Source organism: Cryptosporidium ryanae, assembly GCF_009792415.1.
Source record: "Cryptosporidium ryanae isolate 45019 chromosome Unknown contig_11, whole genome shotgun sequence".
Classification (NCBI taxonomy): Eukaryota; Apicomplexa; class Conoidasida; order Eucoccidiorida; family Cryptosporidiidae; genus Cryptosporidium; species Cryptosporidium ryanae.
Genome location: NW_027125521.1, coordinates 332,471 through 352,583, shown reverse-complemented (window position 1 = coordinate 352,583; position 20,113 = coordinate 332,471). Strand labels below are relative to the sequence as shown.

The 20,113-nt window shown below is 32.0% G+C and overlaps 9 protein-coding genes across 9 annotated transcripts; 5 read left to right on the top strand and 4 right to left on the bottom strand.

The window, feature by feature from the left end:
• Window positions 1-576: 576 nt before the first annotated feature.
• FG386_000095 (uncharacterized protein) lies at window positions 577-1,029 on the top strand (the record flags this gene model as incomplete). The annotated part of the gene is made up of 1 exon (XM_067339596.1): window positions 577-1,029. The coding sequence occupies one exon, from the start codon at window positions 577-579 to the stop codon at window positions 1,027-1,029; it is 453 nt and encodes a 150-aa protein (XP_067198204.1).
• Window positions 1,030-1,361: 332 nt separating this feature from the next.
• On the bottom strand, window positions 1,362-1,649 carry FG386_000094 (uncharacterized protein; the record flags this gene model as incomplete). Its single annotated transcript, XM_067339595.1, has 2 exons — window positions 1,362-1,477; window positions 1,544-1,649. The coding sequence occupies 2 exons, from the start codon at window positions 1,647-1,649 to the stop codon at window positions 1,362-1,364; spliced, it is 222 nt and encodes a 73-aa protein (XP_067198203.1).
• Window positions 1,650-2,090: 441 nt separating this feature from the next.
• On the bottom strand, window positions 2,091-2,717 carry FG386_000093 (cyclophilin like peptidyl-prolyl cis-trans isomerase; the record flags this gene model as incomplete). Its single annotated transcript, XM_067339594.1, has 1 exon — window positions 2,091-2,717. One exon carries the CDS (start codon window positions 2,715-2,717, stop codon window positions 2,091-2,093), a length of 627 nt encoding a protein of 208 aa, XP_067198202.1.
• A 915-nt stretch (window positions 2,718-3,632) lies between these two features.
• FG386_000092 (eukaryotic initiation factor 4A) lies at window positions 3,633-4,841 on the top strand (the record flags this gene model as incomplete). Its single annotated transcript, XM_067339593.1, has 1 exon — window positions 3,633-4,841. The coding sequence occupies one exon, from the start codon at window positions 3,633-3,635 to the stop codon at window positions 4,839-4,841; it is 1,209 nt and encodes a 402-aa protein (XP_067198201.1).
• A 757-nt stretch (window positions 4,842-5,598) lies between these two features.
• FG386_000091 (protein kinase domain) lies at window positions 5,599-9,954 on the bottom strand (the record flags this gene model as incomplete). Its single annotated transcript, XM_067339592.1, has 1 exon — window positions 5,599-9,954. One exon carries the CDS (start codon window positions 9,952-9,954, stop codon window positions 5,599-5,601), a length of 4,356 nt encoding a protein of 1,451 aa, XP_067198200.1.
• Window positions 9,955-14,055: 4,101 nt separating this feature from the next.
• Window positions 14,056-14,745, top strand: FG386_000090 (zinc finger transcription factor ZFP33; the record flags this gene model as incomplete). The annotated part of the gene is made up of 1 exon (XM_067339591.1): window positions 14,056-14,745. The coding sequence occupies one exon, from the start codon at window positions 14,056-14,058 to the stop codon at window positions 14,743-14,745; it is 690 nt and encodes a 229-aa protein (XP_067198199.1).
• Window positions 14,746-15,769: 1,024 nt separating this feature from the next.
• Window positions 15,770-16,972, top strand: FG386_000088 (actin; the record flags this gene model as incomplete). Its single annotated transcript, XM_067339589.1, has 1 exon — window positions 15,770-16,972. The coding sequence occupies one exon, from the start codon at window positions 15,770-15,772 to the stop codon at window positions 16,970-16,972; it is 1,203 nt and encodes a 400-aa protein (XP_067198197.1).
• Window positions 16,973-17,703: 731 nt separating this feature from the next.
• Window positions 17,704-18,600, top strand: FG386_000087 (uncharacterized protein; the record flags this gene model as incomplete). Its single annotated transcript, XM_067339588.1, has 1 exon — window positions 17,704-18,600. One exon carries the CDS (start codon window positions 17,704-17,706, stop codon window positions 18,598-18,600), a length of 897 nt encoding a protein of 298 aa, XP_067198196.1.
• A 437-nt stretch (window positions 18,601-19,037) lies between these two features.
• Window positions 19,038-19,598, bottom strand: FG386_000086 (uncharacterized protein; the record flags this gene model as incomplete). Its single annotated transcript, XM_067339587.1, has 1 exon — window positions 19,038-19,598. The coding sequence occupies one exon, from the start codon at window positions 19,596-19,598 to the stop codon at window positions 19,038-19,040; it is 561 nt and encodes a 186-aa protein (XP_067198195.1).
• Window positions 19,599-20,113: the final 515 nt, after the last annotated feature.

The following is a 20,113-nucleotide window of genomic DNA, read 5'->3' as shown; positions in this document are numbered from 1 at the left end:
ATTCAAAATAATAACGTTGACTTTTTGTATTATTTAGTTAGTGTTTTGTTAATGTGTATATTATCTTGTCTATTTATTTACTACTGTTGAATTTATATCCAAACGAGGGGTGGAGCAGGATGAATCTAATTGCAAGTCACAATCCAAATATATATTCAATAAAATTTAATGCTATACTGAATACTCGTTAAACACAAGTATAAACTTGCAAAGCTAAATTATATATAAAAACTGTATCTTAATCTAAAAATAATATTGGTTTCATTTAAGAAATTAAAGAAAAAATTGTTTCCTCACTTTTTTAATTTTAACTTATTTTTTTCTTGTTTTTGTATATCAAATAAAAACTGTGGCGCCCAAAGCGGTAAAACAGTGAGACAAAAATTAAATATATTTTAAACAATATAGTAAATTATATTTGTCTCGGTATAGGAAACAAAAATTCACCTAGAAGCGAAAGTAAAGGTAAGAGGTAGGGTAGGCTTTTTAAATAAATTAATTAGACAGTAGCAAATTTACCTGAATATAAAATATAACACCAGCTTTTCTTTGTCAGGTATAGATTTAACGTTAAGGATGACATTATACGAAACGGCTGCACCTAGAGTAATTAAAACTGCAAAAGACGTCCCTGCGGGAGTTTTGATTGAGAAATTCGCTCAACAATTGAAAAAGGGTGGAAAATTGGCAATCCCAGAATGGGTTGATCATGTCAAAACAGCTTCGTCTAAGGAACTTCCACCACAAGACCCAGATTGGTTATATGTCCGTGCTGCCTCGATTCTGAGACATTTATATTCCAGACCAGATGTAGGTGTTGGTTCGCTCTCTAAGTTTTACGGCAGAAAACAACGAAATGGAACAGCTAGGAATCACTCAGCGGTTGCTTCACGTGGTATTATTCGTTACTGCTTAATTCAACTTCAATCCATGGGATTAGTCGAATTTAATCCAAATACAGGTACACGTAGATTGACATCTCAAGGAAGACGTGAATTGGATTCCATCGCTAGACAATGCAAGGCATAAATTCGTATTTTATGTTATGTAGTCTAAACTTGTTCTATTCTTAGTTTTTTTATTACCTGATAAATGGTAAATTAATTTAGAAATAATAAATGAGAATAAAAATTTATTTTAACATTCTTACTACTCTCCTACTTTAACCTACAATGTGATGCACTCTTTTTTCGGTGTTTGATGAAACCTGCCAATTTGTCCCTAACTTTGCGTACAAAGTGTCTCGAGACTGCTTGAGATCTGCTCTTTCCTCTTTTAAAACTGCTGTATTGTTGGTGGTGTCATGGCGTTCTTGTTGATACCCTATAGAAGGCACATGAACGTATGAGTTTAGCAATACTTTAGTTATAGTAAAGCTCCAAACCCATTCCGTCCTTTATTTCATAATCTTCTAGGGTAATATGATCCTTGTAAACCGTGTACCATTTTTGGATTTTTATTTTATCCCATCTTGTTCCTAAAAGTAGTAAATACAAGTTTATTATTTAAAAGTAGAGTTAAGTGACCGTTTAAGTTCACTTACCAGTGTGAATAGCAACTAATTTTTTTAAGTCACCTATTGTGTCTTCTGGATTGCATTTCACGCGAATCTTTTTACCAAGTCTATCATTTAAAACAACCTCTATCATTAACCCTGAGCAGATTACTATTAATAACGAAAGTATAAAAAGGCGTGGATATATCAAATTTATATAACTAGTTTAACGATACTTTTTATTCGCTTTAAATATCCTTTAATATAAAAATCAAGGTTAAAGATGCAATTAATTTCTTGAGAAAATGTACCAATTAAACTGTTTCCCCACAATCTTTTCCATTACCATATGAACGCGCCCCTCTACGTGGCAATTGCATGTACCGGTGTGCAATATTTAAAAACAATTTCAATAGTTACAGAAAATTGAAGGACAAAGTAAACATTATTTTTATTTGACAAAAGGGTTATTAAAAGTGAGTGTAATGCGACAAAGTGTTTGTGTGCATTGAAACAAAGCAAAAAACAAAAATCATTCTAGTAATAAGCCATTGATAAACATAAAAGCAATATATTTATATTTATAAATGCTTATTTACTGAACTAAAACAGCTTTTGGAGCAGTTCCAGAGTAGTGAGTGCAAGAAACAACTTCAACACGTTTCATCGTTCTACCACTTCCAGAGCCTACTTGTTCGATTTTGTTAAGAGTAAGTTTGCTTTCATCATCATTAAGTCTTCCAAAAACAACATGTTTTCCATCAAGGTGTTTTGTATCAGCAAAAGTGATGAAGAACTGCGAACCGTTGGTATTCATACCCCTGTTAGCCATGGAAATAACGAAAGGTGCATGTAAAACATTGAAGTTCTCGTCATCAAAGTTATCTCCATAAACACTTTTTCCGCCTGTACCATTGCCATTTGTAAAATCTCCACCTTGTGCCATAAATCCGGGGATGATTCTGTGAAAAATGCTTCCGACATAGGACATCTCTTTCCCTGAGTCGTCCTTAGTTCCACCAATGCAAAGTGAATAAAAATTAAAGACTGTTTTCGGGACTTCATTCCCAAACAAAGCAATTCTTAACGGTTTCTTCTCTTCACCCCCTATTGTAATCATCATCTCAACTACAACAGACGCTTCTATTGAGTTAGGGTTTAATTTTTCCTGAGATAAAACAAGTGAGAATAACGTAAATATTCCAAATATAAGTATCTTCATTTCAAAAAATAAAGCAGGGAAAAGCACTATTTGTTCAAACCTATACACAACTTTATCAGGCAGGTAAATGATGGGCCTTTTATATTTAAATGTAATGGGTGATGTACCCCACAAAAACAACAGTTTAAATGGGAAGAATTAAACTTGGACCGAAAAATAATATTTTGCGCCTTTTTAATTTATAAATTAGCTAATCAATTATTGTGTGGCATTTAAAAATCAAAGTTATTGTATATATATATGTATATAAAACAAGTGCGACTATTGGGCAAAATCTAACATGACCAACAGCAAATGTGGTTAGTAAATAAATGTATAAATAATTAAACTAAAAACAAAAACTTCGCAGATATATAATACGTAACATACTTGATTAAAATTTAACAATTAGTATATTTCTATATTATAATAATAGCTTTAAGCAATATTGTTTTTCAGGAAAACTATCAGAGTACAACTCACCCTAAAGGCGGCAAAGCTTGCCTTTATTACCCTCTCCCCCTACAATAATAAAATGGAATAAGTATCGTGTCTCTAAATTGCGGAATGTCTTCTATTGAGTAACTAAAAAAAATGGAGACAATAAAGCGGAATAGGTTTTAGAGATAATAAAAACCAGGGAAAGAAAGAATTTTGGAGGTATTTAAAGTAAAAATAGGGATTTAATATTAGAAAGGTACTTTCTGGTATTTTTCTATAAGTAAAAAGTATCTATTGTTTCATTCGAGGTTGACAGACCAGATTGTCTTAAGCAGCAATTGTCTGTCTTCAATTTGGTTGATTTATTTGCGTATTGCGAACTAGGTGTAGATTGCAATATTAATTAAGAATTAAACGGAAATAGCAGGAAAGAAATATTTGGTTCACTTAGCATCAAACTGAAAGCATTTATCTTAACTTGTTCTAGTATATATCATGTCAAAAGTAGATCAAGACCAAACTCCAGAGGAAGCCGGCCCTTCAAGAGAAATAGAAAGCAATTACGACGAGATTGTAGAGTGTTTTGAGGCATTGAATTTGGACGGTAATCTCCTTAGAGGTATCTTTGCCTATGGTTTTGAGAAGCCATCTGCAATTCAACAAAGAGGAATAAAGCCAATTTTGGACGGTTATGATACTATAGGACAAGCACAATCAGGTACGGGTAAAACAGCAACTTTCGTTATTGCAGCATTACAAAAGATAGATTATTCGTTAAATGCTTGTCAAGTATTGCTATTGGCACCAACAAGAGAACTTGCACAACAGATTCAAAAAGTGGCATTGGCCCTTGGTGACTACTGCGAATTGAGATGCCACGCCTGTGTAGGAGGCACTTCGGTGAGAGATGACATGAACAAATTAAAAAGCGGAGTGCACATGGTTGTGGGGACTCCTGGAAGAGTTTCAGATATGCTCGACAAACGCTATTTAAGAGTGGACAGTCTCAAACTGTTTATTCTTGACGAGGCGGATGAAATGCTTAGTAGAGGATTTAAGGTTCAGATACACGACATATTCAAAAAACTTCCGCAGGATGTACAGGTTGCATTGTTCTCCGCCACAATGCCGAATGAGATATTGCATTTAACCACGCAGTTTATGAGAGATCCAAAACGTATTTTAGTTAAACAAGAGGAGTTAACGTTAGAGGGTATTAGACAATTTTACGTTGGAGTTGAAAAAGATGAGTGGAAGCTTATTACATTATTTGATCTATATGAAACACTAACGATAGTACAGGCAATTATTTACTGCAATACTCGCAAAAAGGTTGACTATCTAACAGAAAAGATGAGAGAAAAAGATTTTACCTGCTCATCAATGCATGGTGACATGGATCAGAAGGATCGTGAGGTGATTATGAGGCAGTTTAGGTCAGGTTCATCTAGAGTATTAATTACAACTGATTTACTTGCAAGAGGTATCGATGTACAGCAAGTCTCACTTGTCATTAACTACGATTTGCCTGCTTCTCCAGAAACTTATATTCATAGAATAGGCAGGTCCGGTCGTTTCGGTAAGAAAGGTGTTTCTATTAACTTTGTTACAGATGACGACATTACTCGTTTAAGAGACATTGAGAGACATTATAACACCCAAATTGAGGAAATGCCTATGGGAATCACTGATATACTTAAATAAGAAAGTGAATTCGTATTTACTTTTTAGAATGAACCATTTGTTCATTTACTGGGGAGATAATTATGCTTTTTGTTTTTGACATCTATCCTCATTTTTACAGAGAATAGCAAAATGTATAGTTCTTATAGATAAACTAACAAGAGTATATTCGATTTCAAGTGCTTAATTGAACAAAAAGTTATGATCTCGTTTACAGGGACTAACAGATAACGATATCAGTATCGGTTAGTCTTCAAAGTTTATCAACAAAAAAAACCAAGTTAAAGAATTCAAGTAATCATTAACTTTTGAAAGAATCGTCGTCACATAATTCTCAATAAGTTACGTAGTAGTGGTCTTATAAGAATCCCCTAATTCGTTTTAATATTATTAATTATTGTATTTATTCTTTGTTTTTTTGGTGTCGCTTCTATTAATTGTATTGTTATTCGCCGGTGAATAACCTTTTTCTATATAAGAGTGTCTATGGTGCAATCGGACACATTTCCGGATGCTAATAAGTGAGGTGAGGGACTTGCTTTCAAGCGACAAAGTCCCTGTCGTGCTCTCTAAGATCAGACTAAACCAAAAACCACCATAAAAGAAGGCCTTTTTAGTCATAAATAAAAGTTTAAAAGAAAATGAATAAACAAGAACAAAGAAAATTAAGCGATAAACATAATTACATCAAAAAATACTAGTGTTTTTACTATTATAATTTTAAAATAATGGGAATGTATAAGAAAAAAACGTTACATATGTATAAAACCTTTAGTAATTACTTTGGCGAATAGCTAACCGTTTTTTTAATTAAATCTTTAACAATTCTGTAGGTGTTTTCAGCAGAAGGCCTGAATTCGGGATCTTGATATGTCATTGATCTCAAAAGTGGGATCCAAGAACTGTGATCTCTCATAATACAAGTGGGAACAACACCCTTGTTTCTGAAATCGTCCAGTGTCTGAATCCTTTCCATTGCAGTTGTGAATCTAGGACAAAGAAGCTCCAGCAAAATTAGTGCAGCCGAGTAAATGTCTGCTTTCTCGTTGCAAAACGCACCTCCCTCAGGAGCTGTATACACGGGAGTTCCTATGACCTGGCCTTTAACGCTAATCTGGGAATCTAGTCGAGAAAAGGGACTATCAATCTTTCTATTCTTGTTTTTTTCCATAAATTTGTTTAATTGTTCGTTGCTAACTCCACCGTTTTTGCTTATTTTAGGTGATGTATTAGAATATACTGCACCACCGGTGCCTTTATTACCCCCCCCTCCCTGATCATTGTTTGATTCGCCGTCAAACATAAGTCTGGCAAGACCGAAATCACCTATTTTAATTTGCAGAGTATTTGGATTTACAAAAATATTCTCAGGCTTTAAGTCCCTGTGAACTATTCCCTTCTCGTGTATATCCCTTATTCCCTTTATTATTTGTTTAAACATGTTTAGTTCAACATCTGTTCCACCAGTATCTGAACTTCTGCTTAAATCGCCCAACCATGAACGCAAAGTTACCCCTACACACAATTCCATTTGTATCATCATTATAACCATATAAACTGGTTCGTTGTCTCTTCTGTTTCCAGGAGAAAGATAAACAAGTGATTTATGATGATTGCTATTTAAACTTCTGCTTAGATCATTAGAGTAAAATTTATTACCTTTAGATCCTGCAATGGAAACCAAATCTGACTTTGTTTTATTCGAATTATCAGGTTCAGAAACACTGTTCTCCGCATTACAGTTAATGTTATTTGTCACCTTTTCGCAATCTACAACATTTTGAACCACCGAAGATATTGTCCTGGTTCTGTAAAGCAAACCATTATCGTCTTCTATTGATACACCATTACTGTTTTCAGTCACTTCATTTCCATTTTTGCTATCGTATTTGACTCCATCGGTAACTTCCTTGCTCTCTTTTTCAGAGTTTAGAGAAATAACGTTCCCGAAAGCAACAAAATTTAAATCATCACATTCGTTCTCAAAGCTGTCTTTAACTGAAAAATTTGATGCCAAACTGTAACTACCATCTACCAAATTTTCCTCTTCGTTAAAAGATACCGTGTTGTTCAATTGAACTTGGGACAGATCCTTGTTCTTTTTAATCCCAAGATCAACAGTACTATTTCCTCCGTAAACTCGTTTATCTGCGGTAAGTGAGTCTTTAAAATCAATACAGGAGAAAGAATTTATCCCTAAGTACGTATTGTTGTCTACATTATTTAAATCACTATTGTTATATTCTAGCTCAGATCCCGATACAGATCCATATCCAGATCTTCTTTTTTCCCAATATATAAAGTTATTGCTGTCATAGTCGTCCTCATCCTCAAACGAGGCTCTGCTTATTTCAGAATTATCTTCTATAGAATATTCATTTACGTTATCTATCTTATGACCAAAGTCTAAATCTGATACATTATCATCCACTGAAGACGAACTGGATGCCTCGACACCCTTGTATTGTTTCTCAAAAATACCACCGTTTTTTCCATTTATCCTCACATCATTGTTTTTCCTATTCTTGTTCTTGTACTTGCAAGAACCACCTTCATTTTGTGCAGAAAAGCCTTTCTTCCTTTTCTTCCTTTTTTGTTTCTTGTTTTCCAAAGCCAAAGGCTTTATTGAAGAGTAAGATGATGACTTTGGACAACCCAAAGTGTCTATTCCATCAACATAATTCTGCAAGGCCTCTGGTTCCTCACACCACCATGTATAGTATCTAACGACGTGTTTACTTAGTGTAGTGCGATTTGCAGTTATTTCTCTGAAATAACGTATTCTTGTGATATCATCATTCGCACCAATTCCCAATCTTAGGAATTTAATGGCATAGTAAGTGCCTCTTTCAAGTTTATGTTCCACTTGATACACCTGTCCAAAACCACCGCTTCCTATTAGTTTGCATATCTCAAAGTTTTTGGAAAACCTGCCATTGTCTATACATCTTGCCAATTCACACTTTGGAGGTATATTATACAGTGAAGAAGACTTTGGATCACTTGAGGCAGAAACAGGCGTTGATGGTGCCAAAAGATCATTTAGGTTAGTTGGTGTATTTCCAGTTGAGTTTAATGCATTTGTACATGTTGATTTGTGTGGTGTTGTACCAGTATTTGTGGTTGTGCTATTTGAAGTTAAATTATAAATTTCGGGTAGTTTTAAATTCAAACTTGCAGATTCACTACTATCATTTAAATTATTTTCGATAAGTGAGTCTTTATTTCTGTAATTGAACGCTTTAAAAAAAGCGTTTTTTGAAAAACCAATGAAGTTTGTCCTCATATCCACCATAGAATGACTTTTAGATATTCTTATATAATTGTCCTCATATTCAGAAGTACCGTAGTCAGTGTTATTGCTACTTTCAGCGTCATTTATAGTGTTGATTGATTTGGAATTCTTATCACAAACGCCGTTTCCGTTTGTAATACCATTCAATTCACTCATCGGAGTAGTATAGGAGGAATAAGTAGATATCAAGAATGAATTTTTTAGATTAACTACTTCAGACTTAACAGATACAGAGTTTTTTTGCTCTTGAGTGCTCACTTCTTCAACATTTGTTGGCTTTTTCTGTTTCCGTGCAAGTAATATAAACAATATGATGTTTATTATAAACAATAAAGTACCTGTTAATAAAGTAATGTGATTATTTTCGATAATGCTTGATAAATAATGTATGTAATATAAAAGTCTACTAGTATATATTTTTTCGTTTTCATAGTAATAGTAATAATTACTTCTTATTTTGTCTCCAATGTTGTTTTTTGAACTTCCGTTTAAACTATTATCCTCAGTTGTATGAGTTGGAAGAGGAAGAAGAGGCTGTGACACCATCCTGTTAACCTCTGCAATTACAGGAGTCAGCTCTATTAGCTTTCTTTTTAAAAAATTTGATATTTTTCTATTATAATAATGGTGGCTAATATATGTGTAATTACCTATTTGTTTCATATTATCATTGTTTTCGTCTTCATTCTCAGATAGATAGCGATCTGGAAAGTCGCTAAGTAATATATTAATGGGGTTAATTAGAGGTCCAATAGCAGAATTTGAATAATCCGGGTATCTTTCTACATTAACTTCGTCAATATAATAAAATACAGATGGTAAAAAGGGAATTGATTTATTTTCCCGAAGTATAAATACTTTTGATATAACAGAACCAAAATTGATATTTGATGAGTATTTTTCGTTGTCTTCGTTTTTAGTCATGAAGTAAAGCGAATTTCTAGATGAACTAAAGTAAACACTTCCCTCGTAGTTGTTTTTTGAATTAGATAAAAGACCTAGTCTCTTGCTCGTATAGTAATTGTAATTTTGATTGGTTCCTATTCCATTTACCTCAGTGTATCTGATGCTCCATTCAACTTTGTTATTTAAAGTGTTCATAGCCATTATTTTCCATGTGGTTATCCCTACTGCTATATTGTGTGTTACCTGGTTGTTAAAATCCAAAGGCTCATCACCGTAGTTCTCGCACTGCAAAGTTGATGCCGAATTTGATATAATTCTACCGGTAAATAGATCAAATGTTATTATATCTGAGTTCCTTGAACCCGTTAAATATACTCCGGGAAATAACGATGAGTAAAAAGGACATTTGTCTACTAAATCACTTATTTTAATCCCATTTATGGGAATAAATCCGTGTGGTATTACCGATTTATTGTAAGAATTTTGTTCATATATAGAAGAGAGTTCCCTGAAAAAACTGTTATTTGTGCTATTCTCACCAGCATATTGCCATGTTTTTTCATTGGTTGAACTGTAAAATATATTTCCTTGAAATGAACAATATAGTCTATTACCGCTTCTTGAAGGGTCTTTTATCTCTGTCGGATAAAATGTTCCATCCTCTAAAAACCTTGTCTTCCACAGTATATTCCCGTTATTAACAGACCAAAGAATTCCATCTACTGTTAACACATAGTAAACCTCAGGCAATTCATTTACAACTCCATAAACCTTATTATTATATGCATTCACCTCGCAAACATAATGTCTTAAAAACAACAATGTGGTAATTAGTAGTGAAACTAAACAATTATTTGTCATCCATCCTTTATATGAAGTTATTCTCCCATTATTTTTATTAAGTACCTTCAGGAATTTAATATAATTTTCCATATATATTGTACACAAATATATCTATATACAATATTTATATTTATATATAAATATAAATATATGCATATAACACATAAGTCAAAATGTATTATTACATATTTTATGCCAATGCTTTACATGCATCACAATTGTGTTTCGTTGAGTAACTTTTCCCGTTTTTTGTTCCAATTTGTTTAATTGAATTCTTAATTCAGAATAAAAAAGCAAATGTTACTGCTTAAGAACAGTAAATGCTAATTTAAATGTATTTAATGCACTAGTTGTGAAATAAATAAGAAAACCAGTGGGTTTTAAAAAACTGTTAATGTTCCATAATACTCTGGAAAGTCTCTAAAATCTCTCTTGCTTTATCAGCGAGTATATATTTAAGCAAAAATAATACCCACTTACCTCCTCAAAACTTATTTTATTTATATATTGACTCCTACACTTTTATATCCAGTCTATAGAGGATAGTTTAAAACAAGCCTTGTTTTTTTTCCAAATTAATTTCAAGCAAATGCCCGCCTTAACTTATTTAACATTTAAACGGGTACATAAAATTTATGCTTAGGGGAGTTAGATGAGACAGTAATAAAATAAAAAATCGTAAAAAATTCAATACAGAAATTGTGTGATAATAATTACCTAATTTTAAAAATTAGGAGCACATATGGAAACAACGATCACAAGAAGTGTGTTGCTTCAGGCTGATTTAATATACAATAAAATAGCTCAGGAGGACTTGAGGAAAAAAAGATAATGTGACAAGGCAGAAGTAACTGTCATAACAACTGAGAAAAGTACACCTTTGTTTCGCTGATTTAAAATTAAAAAATGAACAAGCTTTTATTTATTTTACTGTACACCTTTTCTTTTTTCAGAAAATCAAATATTTGCATACATACATGTAAATTACGCATGAATAAAAAAATTATGCATTTGATTTTTAATTCTGACTAGAATTAAACATTAAATGTATTATAATAAAAAAATAACCCTTTCTCTGCTTTATACATATATTTTTATTTACCCAATTTTAATAATCCTTGCTTTATTATTATTAAAAACAATATAGAGCTTTTGCGAAAAAAAAAAAAAAAGTAAAATTTGACCTGTTTCTTATCCATTTAAACAGTGTTTAAAATACATGATGATTTCTATAAAATTAAAAGCATGCAGAATAATTATTTTCAAAAATTAAAAAATAAAATAAACAATATTATTTGAATTTGTTGTCCAGTTTTATGTATATAATAATTATTTTATCAACTATTAAAGAAACATAAATGCACATATATTTATTAAACAAAAAAAAAAAAATAAACACTTTAATATTAAGTTAAAAGAATTAAAAAAGCATATTACATTTCTCTTCACACACTTTAGCGTTTCGAAGCCAAACATGACAATTTAGAGTTTCATATAATGTATTAATATTAATGGCACATGAAATAATAGGCTTAAGAACCGCGGTTCATTCAAGTAATTTACTAATACACTCAAGTTGTGTTTCGATAAACACTCTTTTTGCAATGTCATATACTAGTTTCTATAAAAAGCGAAACATTAAAGGTCATACATTTTTTTTAGAAAGCAAGGTATACAATTTTAAATGACAATCAAATATTATTCGTAATTTAAAACAAGATACTAATTTATTGTTTGTATGTCCACTGCATTTAATGTTTAGATAATTAGTTATTACATTTAAAGTTTTCGAATGCAAAAATACAAATTATTAGCTATTTTTCCTACACTGCAATAACAGATTCTAAACACACCTTTAAAATAAATCTTGTGTAAGGCTTTTACCGTAATTGCGCAAATAACAAAAGCATATAAAACCCAAAATATTTATAAATTGAATGTTTTCTAACTTGTTGACAAAACATCCGTGCATAATATTTATTTAAGCTATTAGCCTTTGAATAGCTTTTCCATTCAGGGCCCATCCGCCGTGAGCTGTCTTAGCTCAGCACGGTAGAGCGCCAGCCTTTTAAGCTGGTGGTCATGGGTTCGATCCCCATAGACAGCGTTTTTGAATTTGTCATATGTTGCACAATAGCGGGACGAAGTTTGTATACCCGCCAGATGTGGATTGACATGTGTAGTTGTAGGTATTTCAGAATTATATATTAAAAAGTGAATGATTCAGGGGTTTTTGTAGTGTTTTTAACTATTTTCAATGTGAATAAACTTCTTTTGGTTTTTTGTTAGTTTTCCTTCTTATTTTACGATAAGTTTCCAGCAATTTTTATGCTATTGCTAATGACAATGAAATAAGCGTTACATGACTAATAGTGCAGAAACTGAGTTCATATGGGTCACACACATTTAAAAAATGAATTTCTCGTTATTTCTAAGCTTTGATTTACATTCATAGTATCTAGATTTTTCTACTGATATGTAGTTAGGCAAATTCTTTTTTCAATCATGAGTATGCTAAAACTTTTCTCTCCGAGAGAATATTAACGATAAAAGCAAGGTAAAGAAAATGTAATTATAACTAACATTTGTGCAGCTATTCATTTTCTCAGAATTTGTTGTTAAAAATACCTACGATAATTACATTTTTTAAGGAAACATGAATAGTTTGCCAAATATATAGTCTACATTGTTGCTTATATGTAATTCGTTTTTGTGATATATAAACAAGATATAGTTGCATACCTTAAAACTCACAAAACAAATGACATCAAGAATTTGAATAACTCACTAAAATATCATATTTTCGCTTGTATAAAAGTATTTTATGCCGTTAAATATGAATTTATACAAAAGGTGTCTTTTGATTTAAAATATTTGCTGCTTCTACGACACACTCTTAAAACACTAAGAAACTAAATTTAAAATATTTAAATACAGTATGGTATTGACAAATTGTCTCTTTTTTTATTACTCATTTTATTTGACTTTCTGTGTATATTTTTGTGTGCTTGCTTGTGTAGTGACTTATAAATTATTCATGGAGGGATTCACAATAGAAAAACTAGATTAAAATGCATACAATTTCTATATTATACTCGTAAATCCAGTGTAATTATTTCTATAACATCAATAATATGTTTTATTTTTTTTTTTATTAAAATCAAAATATGTTTTTAAGTAATTCATTTTATACTCTGTGTGCATCTTAATTTGTCGTATGGTGGATTTACGAACTGAAATCAGGTAAACCTTAAGAGTATTAAAATACTCATATTATAAATGTATTTCCTTAAATTTGTAACTCCAATTGCATATTTTAGTAGATCAAAGGAGTATGTACAGACAATCATGCACTTTTACAACATGAAAATTTCTTTTTAAACTATTAACCTCCTTTATATTATGCGTACATACATCTTTTTTAAAGAATATTTTTTTAGAACGTTCATAAAATGCGAATGAATTTTATTTTATCAATCTATTTCATTTAAGGAAAAAAAATTAGAGCGTAATAGTGCACTCACTAAAAATCGTGATTTCTTGATCGTTAAAAATATAGATAATTCAGCAATATCTTAAATAGAACACACGCTGATATTTAACTGAATAATTATATAGAGTTTAAATCAATTTATCATAATATTATAATTAAATTTTTTTTGATATATTTTTTTACATTTACGTATGCAATTTTACTGCCCTCGCAAGTTTCTCCACCTGCATGGCTTGTCGGGGTTGATTTTAGGCGGTACAATCCTCTCCAAAAACAGAAAAGTGAAAATTTTCTACTCCCCTTGGAAAAAAAAAATAAAAAATAATTGGTAAAATAAACAGATAATAATTAAGAAAAATAAAATAAGAGAGGAATATATCAACAAAGGTATATCGCGGAGAACATATATAGTACATTGAGGGCTTAAAACAGGGTTTTGATAGGTATATTGTGAGAATATTGGCTGGAGTGTGTTATAGAGTTTAATTTTTATCGATAAAAACTGACAAAATAAGAGTTTATGCTAACATTTTTGGATATTTCCTTAATTTTGCCTTTTGAACGTACATAAATTTAATTTCTAGGCCGAAAGTGGTCAGATTAAGGGTGAACGTGCATTGGAAATTCAATTATAATATAATTGGCAGGATAATAATATTATTAGGGTGAGTGTAGTATTTTTGTATTTCGAGTTGAATATGGATTCAAACACGCCCCCGGTTTCATCGAGTCCAGTTCATTCACCATCATTGTGTTTAAATAATTGTGGTTTTTACGGAAACCCAACAACAAATAATTTATGCAGTAAGTGCTATAAAGATAGTATATCAATAAACAACGGTTCAAATGTAGAATCGAATAATGTTAATTCAGAAAAAATTAGTATAAATAATGTAAGTAACAATGATAGTGGTAGCATTGTAAGCAACATTAAAGGCAATAATGAGTCTTCAATTAAAGCAGGTACACTATTCACTAATTCAAATTCTTGTGTTGAAAAAACATTTGAAATCCAACATAAAAATGATAACAGTTGCGATATAGATTGTGGAAATAACATTGTCAAAGATTTGAAGGAGGTTGTGGATAATGATGTGAATGATTGTAATAGTAAAACTAGTTGTTCCTTCGACTTGTCGTCTTCAACTTCTTTGGTGAAAACTACTCAGGAACAGGTTGAAAAGAAGCCTGTTGTCCCCAATAGATGTTACAAATGCAACAAAAAAGTCGGAATATATGGCTTTAGTTGTAGATGTGGTTTTAATTTTTGCAGCTCTCATAGATATGCAGACACCCACGATTGTACTTTTGATTATAAAACGTTTGAAAGAGAACAACTAAGAAAAGCCAATCAGGCTGTTGTTGCTGATAAAATTCAGAGAATTTAACCTCAGAAATTTTTCTCACACAATTACCTATTGCGTATGGAACTAATCTGATTACTCGTTCAATTTCAGAATTGGTTGCTTTGGTCCTTTTGTGCACCCTCTGTTTCTTCGCATTTCTATTTCTACAAACACTTACCGCTTTTTAGAAAGATGCTTTCTATATTACGTGGTGATTGTTGATATTATATTAGTAGTCACTTTTGCTATTTTTACTTACCTCCTATTCTTTAAGAAGAAAACACTTTAGTGGCTCTAATGTTAACTATTATATGTTTATTTCAGTGTATAATTGACCACTTGTTTGTAATTATTTTTTTGTTCGTTTGCCGACGTGCATCTTGTGTTCACGTTTACTTAGCGCTTTAGTTCCTGAGGGGATTATTAACTCGGGATTTGTCTTATTGAATACTAATCTTGGTAGTAACATTCACATCCTTTATACGCATAACACTTGTAAATTCAATGTCAACATTAAACCGTACAACTAGCCCGCGCGCGCCTGCATGCGATTATCTAGAAAATAATGTTAAGTGCAAATTTTGGAATAAAGGACTCTTATTTTATTTTTATTTTAAATATTATATTTTTACATTAATATAGGAGTGTCTGAGGATACAAGTCTTCTCTGAGTTTAACATTTGAGAATAAGGGGATTAAGACTTCTATATTTGTATGACTTAAACATTGATGCCATTGTTTGTGCTCAACGATAACAAAGCTATCATTGTACTTTATAACTTATTTGGGAGTGAGTAGCAAGAAACTAGCGAAAGAAGTCTAAATTTGGCCTTTGTCAGTATTTTGAGCATTGTTACTTCTTTACTTTGGTTTCCTTTATTTAGTAAAGCATTAGTTCGTAAATAAAGAGAAGGTTTAAAAATAAGACGTTATACAAAGTAACATTAAGAATAATAGTGAAGATAAATTAATATAAGGAAAACTCTCTATCAGCTCTATTTTCCTTTTGAATAATTACAAAATACTATTATCTTCTTTTTTCTTTCGAAATTTTTATAAATAAAAAATGGCGTCGATTTCAGGAAACCAAAATACAAGCGATAGAGAACAGTGTATAGTAATAGACTGCGGTTCAGGTTATATGAAGGCAGGAACAAGTAATGACAAGTCACCTACATGTATCTTTCCTTCAATGGTAGGGCAATATAGGTCTAGATATGTTCCAGAAGACGAGGACAACAATCCGGTATTTGTAGGTGAAGAGGCAATAGCACAAAGAAAAAAACTTTCGCTTACATTTCCTATAGATCATGGGCATATAGACGATTGGACTAAGTTTGAGGAGCTCCTAAACTATCTATTTTATCGTGGATTGGATATAGATCCATTAGATTGTTCTGTAATAATAACTAAGCCACCATTATGTAGCAATAGGCATGAAGAAAAAATAACGGAACTTATGTTTGAAATGTTTCAAACACAGAGTTTGAATATTGCCCTTCAGGGTTTAATGGCTCTTTATTGTGCTGGAAAAACTACAGGTGTAGCCTGCGACATTGGGGAGGGTGTGACACAAGTTGTTCCAGTTTATGACGGTTACTGTGATTCAAGCTCATTAAGAAGGGCAGACATAGGTGGTCAGGAGATAACAATGTATCTTCAAAAACTGCTATCAGACAGGGGTTATATTGCCACAACAAGAGATGACCTTGAACATGTAAGAATAATAAAGGAAACTCTTTGCTATATAGCAAAGGATCCCTCTTTGGAGAACGAACGTCTTGAGGAAGAAACATCACAAGTTTATACTTTACCAGACGGGCTTACATTGCATGATGAAGTAACAAATAAAATAGAGTTGGATAAAGAAAGGTTTTACGCTCCAGAGGTACTTTTTGATCCTGGATTAATTATGAGAGATGTTCAGCCCGTTCATGAACTAGTTATGGAGTCAATTATGTCGTCCCCTATTGAAGTCAGGAAAAGTTTAATGAGTTCGATTATACTTAGTGGTGGAACCTCACTGTTTAGTGGAATAGTTGAAAGATTTGAAGAGGAGCTCATGTATATATGTCCTTCTCAAGCAAAAAATAATATTAGGGTTACACCTTCTGAGGATAGAAATTTCGCTGTTTGGAAAGGAGCACAGTTATTCAGTGAACTAAAGAACTACCAGGAAAATTTATGGATATCAAGAGATGAGTATCTGGAGGAAGGAGTTAATATATGCATTAAAAAACAACCATTTATTGCATTGGCACCAAAGTGATTCCATATTTAGAACTATAGAATAAGGAGTAAATTTTATTTATTATAATTTATCACTTACGGAAATTATTTTCTATACAAACAACTCTATTACACCAAAATAGCCTAGTTAACATTTAAAAATTAAATCCCCGTAAACTATACTGTGAAATTCTGTTTGTGTTTCATTGTCCAACCTCACTTCTTAGAACTTTAAATTTTGCCAAGTGCACACATGCAGGAATCCTATTCCTAACTCAATATAACAAAGCAGAGGAAATAGACTTAAATACAGATTCAAAATAAAAATTTGTCAATATTTGTCACTAAAACCAAACACTTAGACCAGAACACATAATTTAAAATTATGGTGTGTAAGTGGGACAGGAAAACAATAATTAAATTCACCAAACAAATGGAAATATTTTTTAAATTAATATTTGAGTTTTAGGGTATGTTCCTAATACTAGTACTAAATCAATGGAAGACCTGTTTATAAAAACGACATTTGTATGAGATACATGTTAGTCGTCTATAGCATACTAACAATTTACTATCACTTCAAAAACGAGGCAGTGAAATTAAGAAAAGTTAACAATGTTTGGCGCCAAACGTTACATAAATTGTATATAAAGTATAATTTATAGGCCACAATGCGAAGGAATTTACTTAATGAGAATATACCCCACCAAAGTTATGTTGCCCCTCACCAAGAGAATTGCATTCGGCAGTGGGGTAATTTAAATTGTTAAAATGGAGGCCTTAATAAGGAATCGGCTTAGAAAACAGGATTTGGTATTACCGGACGAAGAAGTGTCAATTAGTCAAAATAGTAATATTAATAGTGTAGACTATTCAGAGGTAAAAGAATTAGTTTTAGACGGTGTTAGGCTTAGAGAATTAACTCAAGAGGATAGTGAATTTTTGAGTCGTTTTTCTAATTTACAGCATTTAAGTCTGAACGCTACGGGTTTGCAAAAGCTGGATAATTTTCCACCACTAGAAAATTTAAAAGTTCTTGAGATTCAGGATAATCATATATCTGGTGGACTTGGTGTATTGCTGAATTACAGGAATCTTCGCTGTTTATTATTAGGTGGGAATAAAATTCGCGATTTTAACGAGCTTAGTTTACTTAAGGAGTTGCCTAATTTAGAGACTTTATCTATATTATTGAATCCTATTGCAGAAAATAATCCAGACTCATACAGATCTATCGTATTTGAAACAATACCTAACTTGATTGTATTAGACGAAATGGACAAGGACGGGAAAGAGGTTGAAGATTATGGTTATGATGAGGATGAGGTTTTAGACGACGATACAATTGGTGGGGAAAATGAAACCGGTCACTCGGATGCCCATGAAATATCTGATGATAATGAAGAGGTAGAGGATGAGGATGAGGAAGAGGAGGAAGACGGAGTTGATCTTAAGGAATTTTATGAGAATGATCTTGATGAGGAAGATGATGAGGATGAGGTTGATTTCGAACCCGGAGAGGCAGATTTGGATGATGAAATTGATGATTTTGAAGGCGAATGTGATGACGACGAGGATGATGATGGTGATGAAGATGATGATAGTGATGAAGCTGAAACAAATTTAAAAAAACAGAAAATCGAGGTGAGTGATGAAGATGACTCTTAATTTAGGTCAAGTTTATATTTAAGATAATATGGTTTAAAACAAGCATGATAGAAATTAATAACCAAGAGAAAATATGAAGATTAACTTATTATTCATTTATTTGCTTATTTATTTTATTTTCTCACATTCTTGTTGCTATCATACACCAGTATTAAGTTACAGTGTCCTTATTCTCAATTCTTAGTGACTAAACCTTATTTTCTTGCTATTTTTGACTGCCACTACACCACCTCGAATTTGCTGCTGTCTTGAAAAGTTCAGGGTCCAGGAAATATAAGGTGTAAATTCGCGATCCTGCTTCTTGGTCCCCTGATTTCCTTGTGGATTGTTCTCATTCGGGACTTAGTCTACCTCACAGTGGCGAATTAAACGCACACTTTTATTCTTAACGGTTACGATTTGGGAAGAAAAAGCCTATTACTATATAGAAAATTAAGTTACCAATAAAATAAAAGGGGTTTTAGAGATATCGATTCGAGTTTATTTCTTTCTCTATTAATCCACATCCAACAACTAATTCCGAGGATAAATTTGAGAATCAAATTAATAAATGAACCCCAAATTATGTAAATGTGCAACTGCAATTCCCAATTCATTTGAAAATCATCTACGAAACAAACGTCTGGACTTTGATTACTTGGACAAGTCCAACCTGAGGCGGCGAAAGAAAGCCAGACTATTTCTATTAAGGTTGCAAGAACTATCAACATCAAATATCGTCTTATTCCCGTTATTTTTCTAATTAATGAATTAACGTCTAACGGAGCTGTTTCTGCACAAAATATATAGTATCCCAAAAGATACAATATAAAATTATAGTCGTTTCTACCAATACAAAGAAACAGTGAAATTATCAGTTGTATATAAACCAATAGCTCTATTACGTTTTCCAACCTTTTAACGTTGTTTAAATCGTCATTTCTAGCCAATGTGTTGCTTTCCACCCCAAAACTCAGATAATTGTTATTTACTGAACTTATTGTGCGTTCATTATCCATATCTTTATCTTAAGCTTACAATACAAACACTAACTATACAAACAAGTACGATTGCTTTTATAAAACATACATTAAATATTTAATATACATGCTATTTTACCTCGTGAATCATGCAATTTCAAATATAAGCGGTGATAGTCGCTTTTCTGTGTGGTGAAATCAATCATTAAATTATTGCCATCAGAGTTTCCCGCGCATTCGAAAAAATAACCATGCTGTTTATTACATAGTTCACTATCTTCAAAAATAGTTTGTGCAGTAACAAAATGATTAAGGTTTATGCTTGATACCGTTACTGGGTTAGTGCAAAATTGAACGTATTGCTTACAGTGAATGCTGTTCGCTGAGCAGGTCGGAACTAATTATAGATTAAGCGATCGGAATGGAAGATCAACGAAAAATTTTAAAGTCAGTTTTACATAACATTTGTTTTAATGAGTTTAAGTTAATTTAATAAAAATGGGTAAGTGCCTTAAATAAGAGTGCGCTGCGATTTATCCTCATTTTGCATGCGC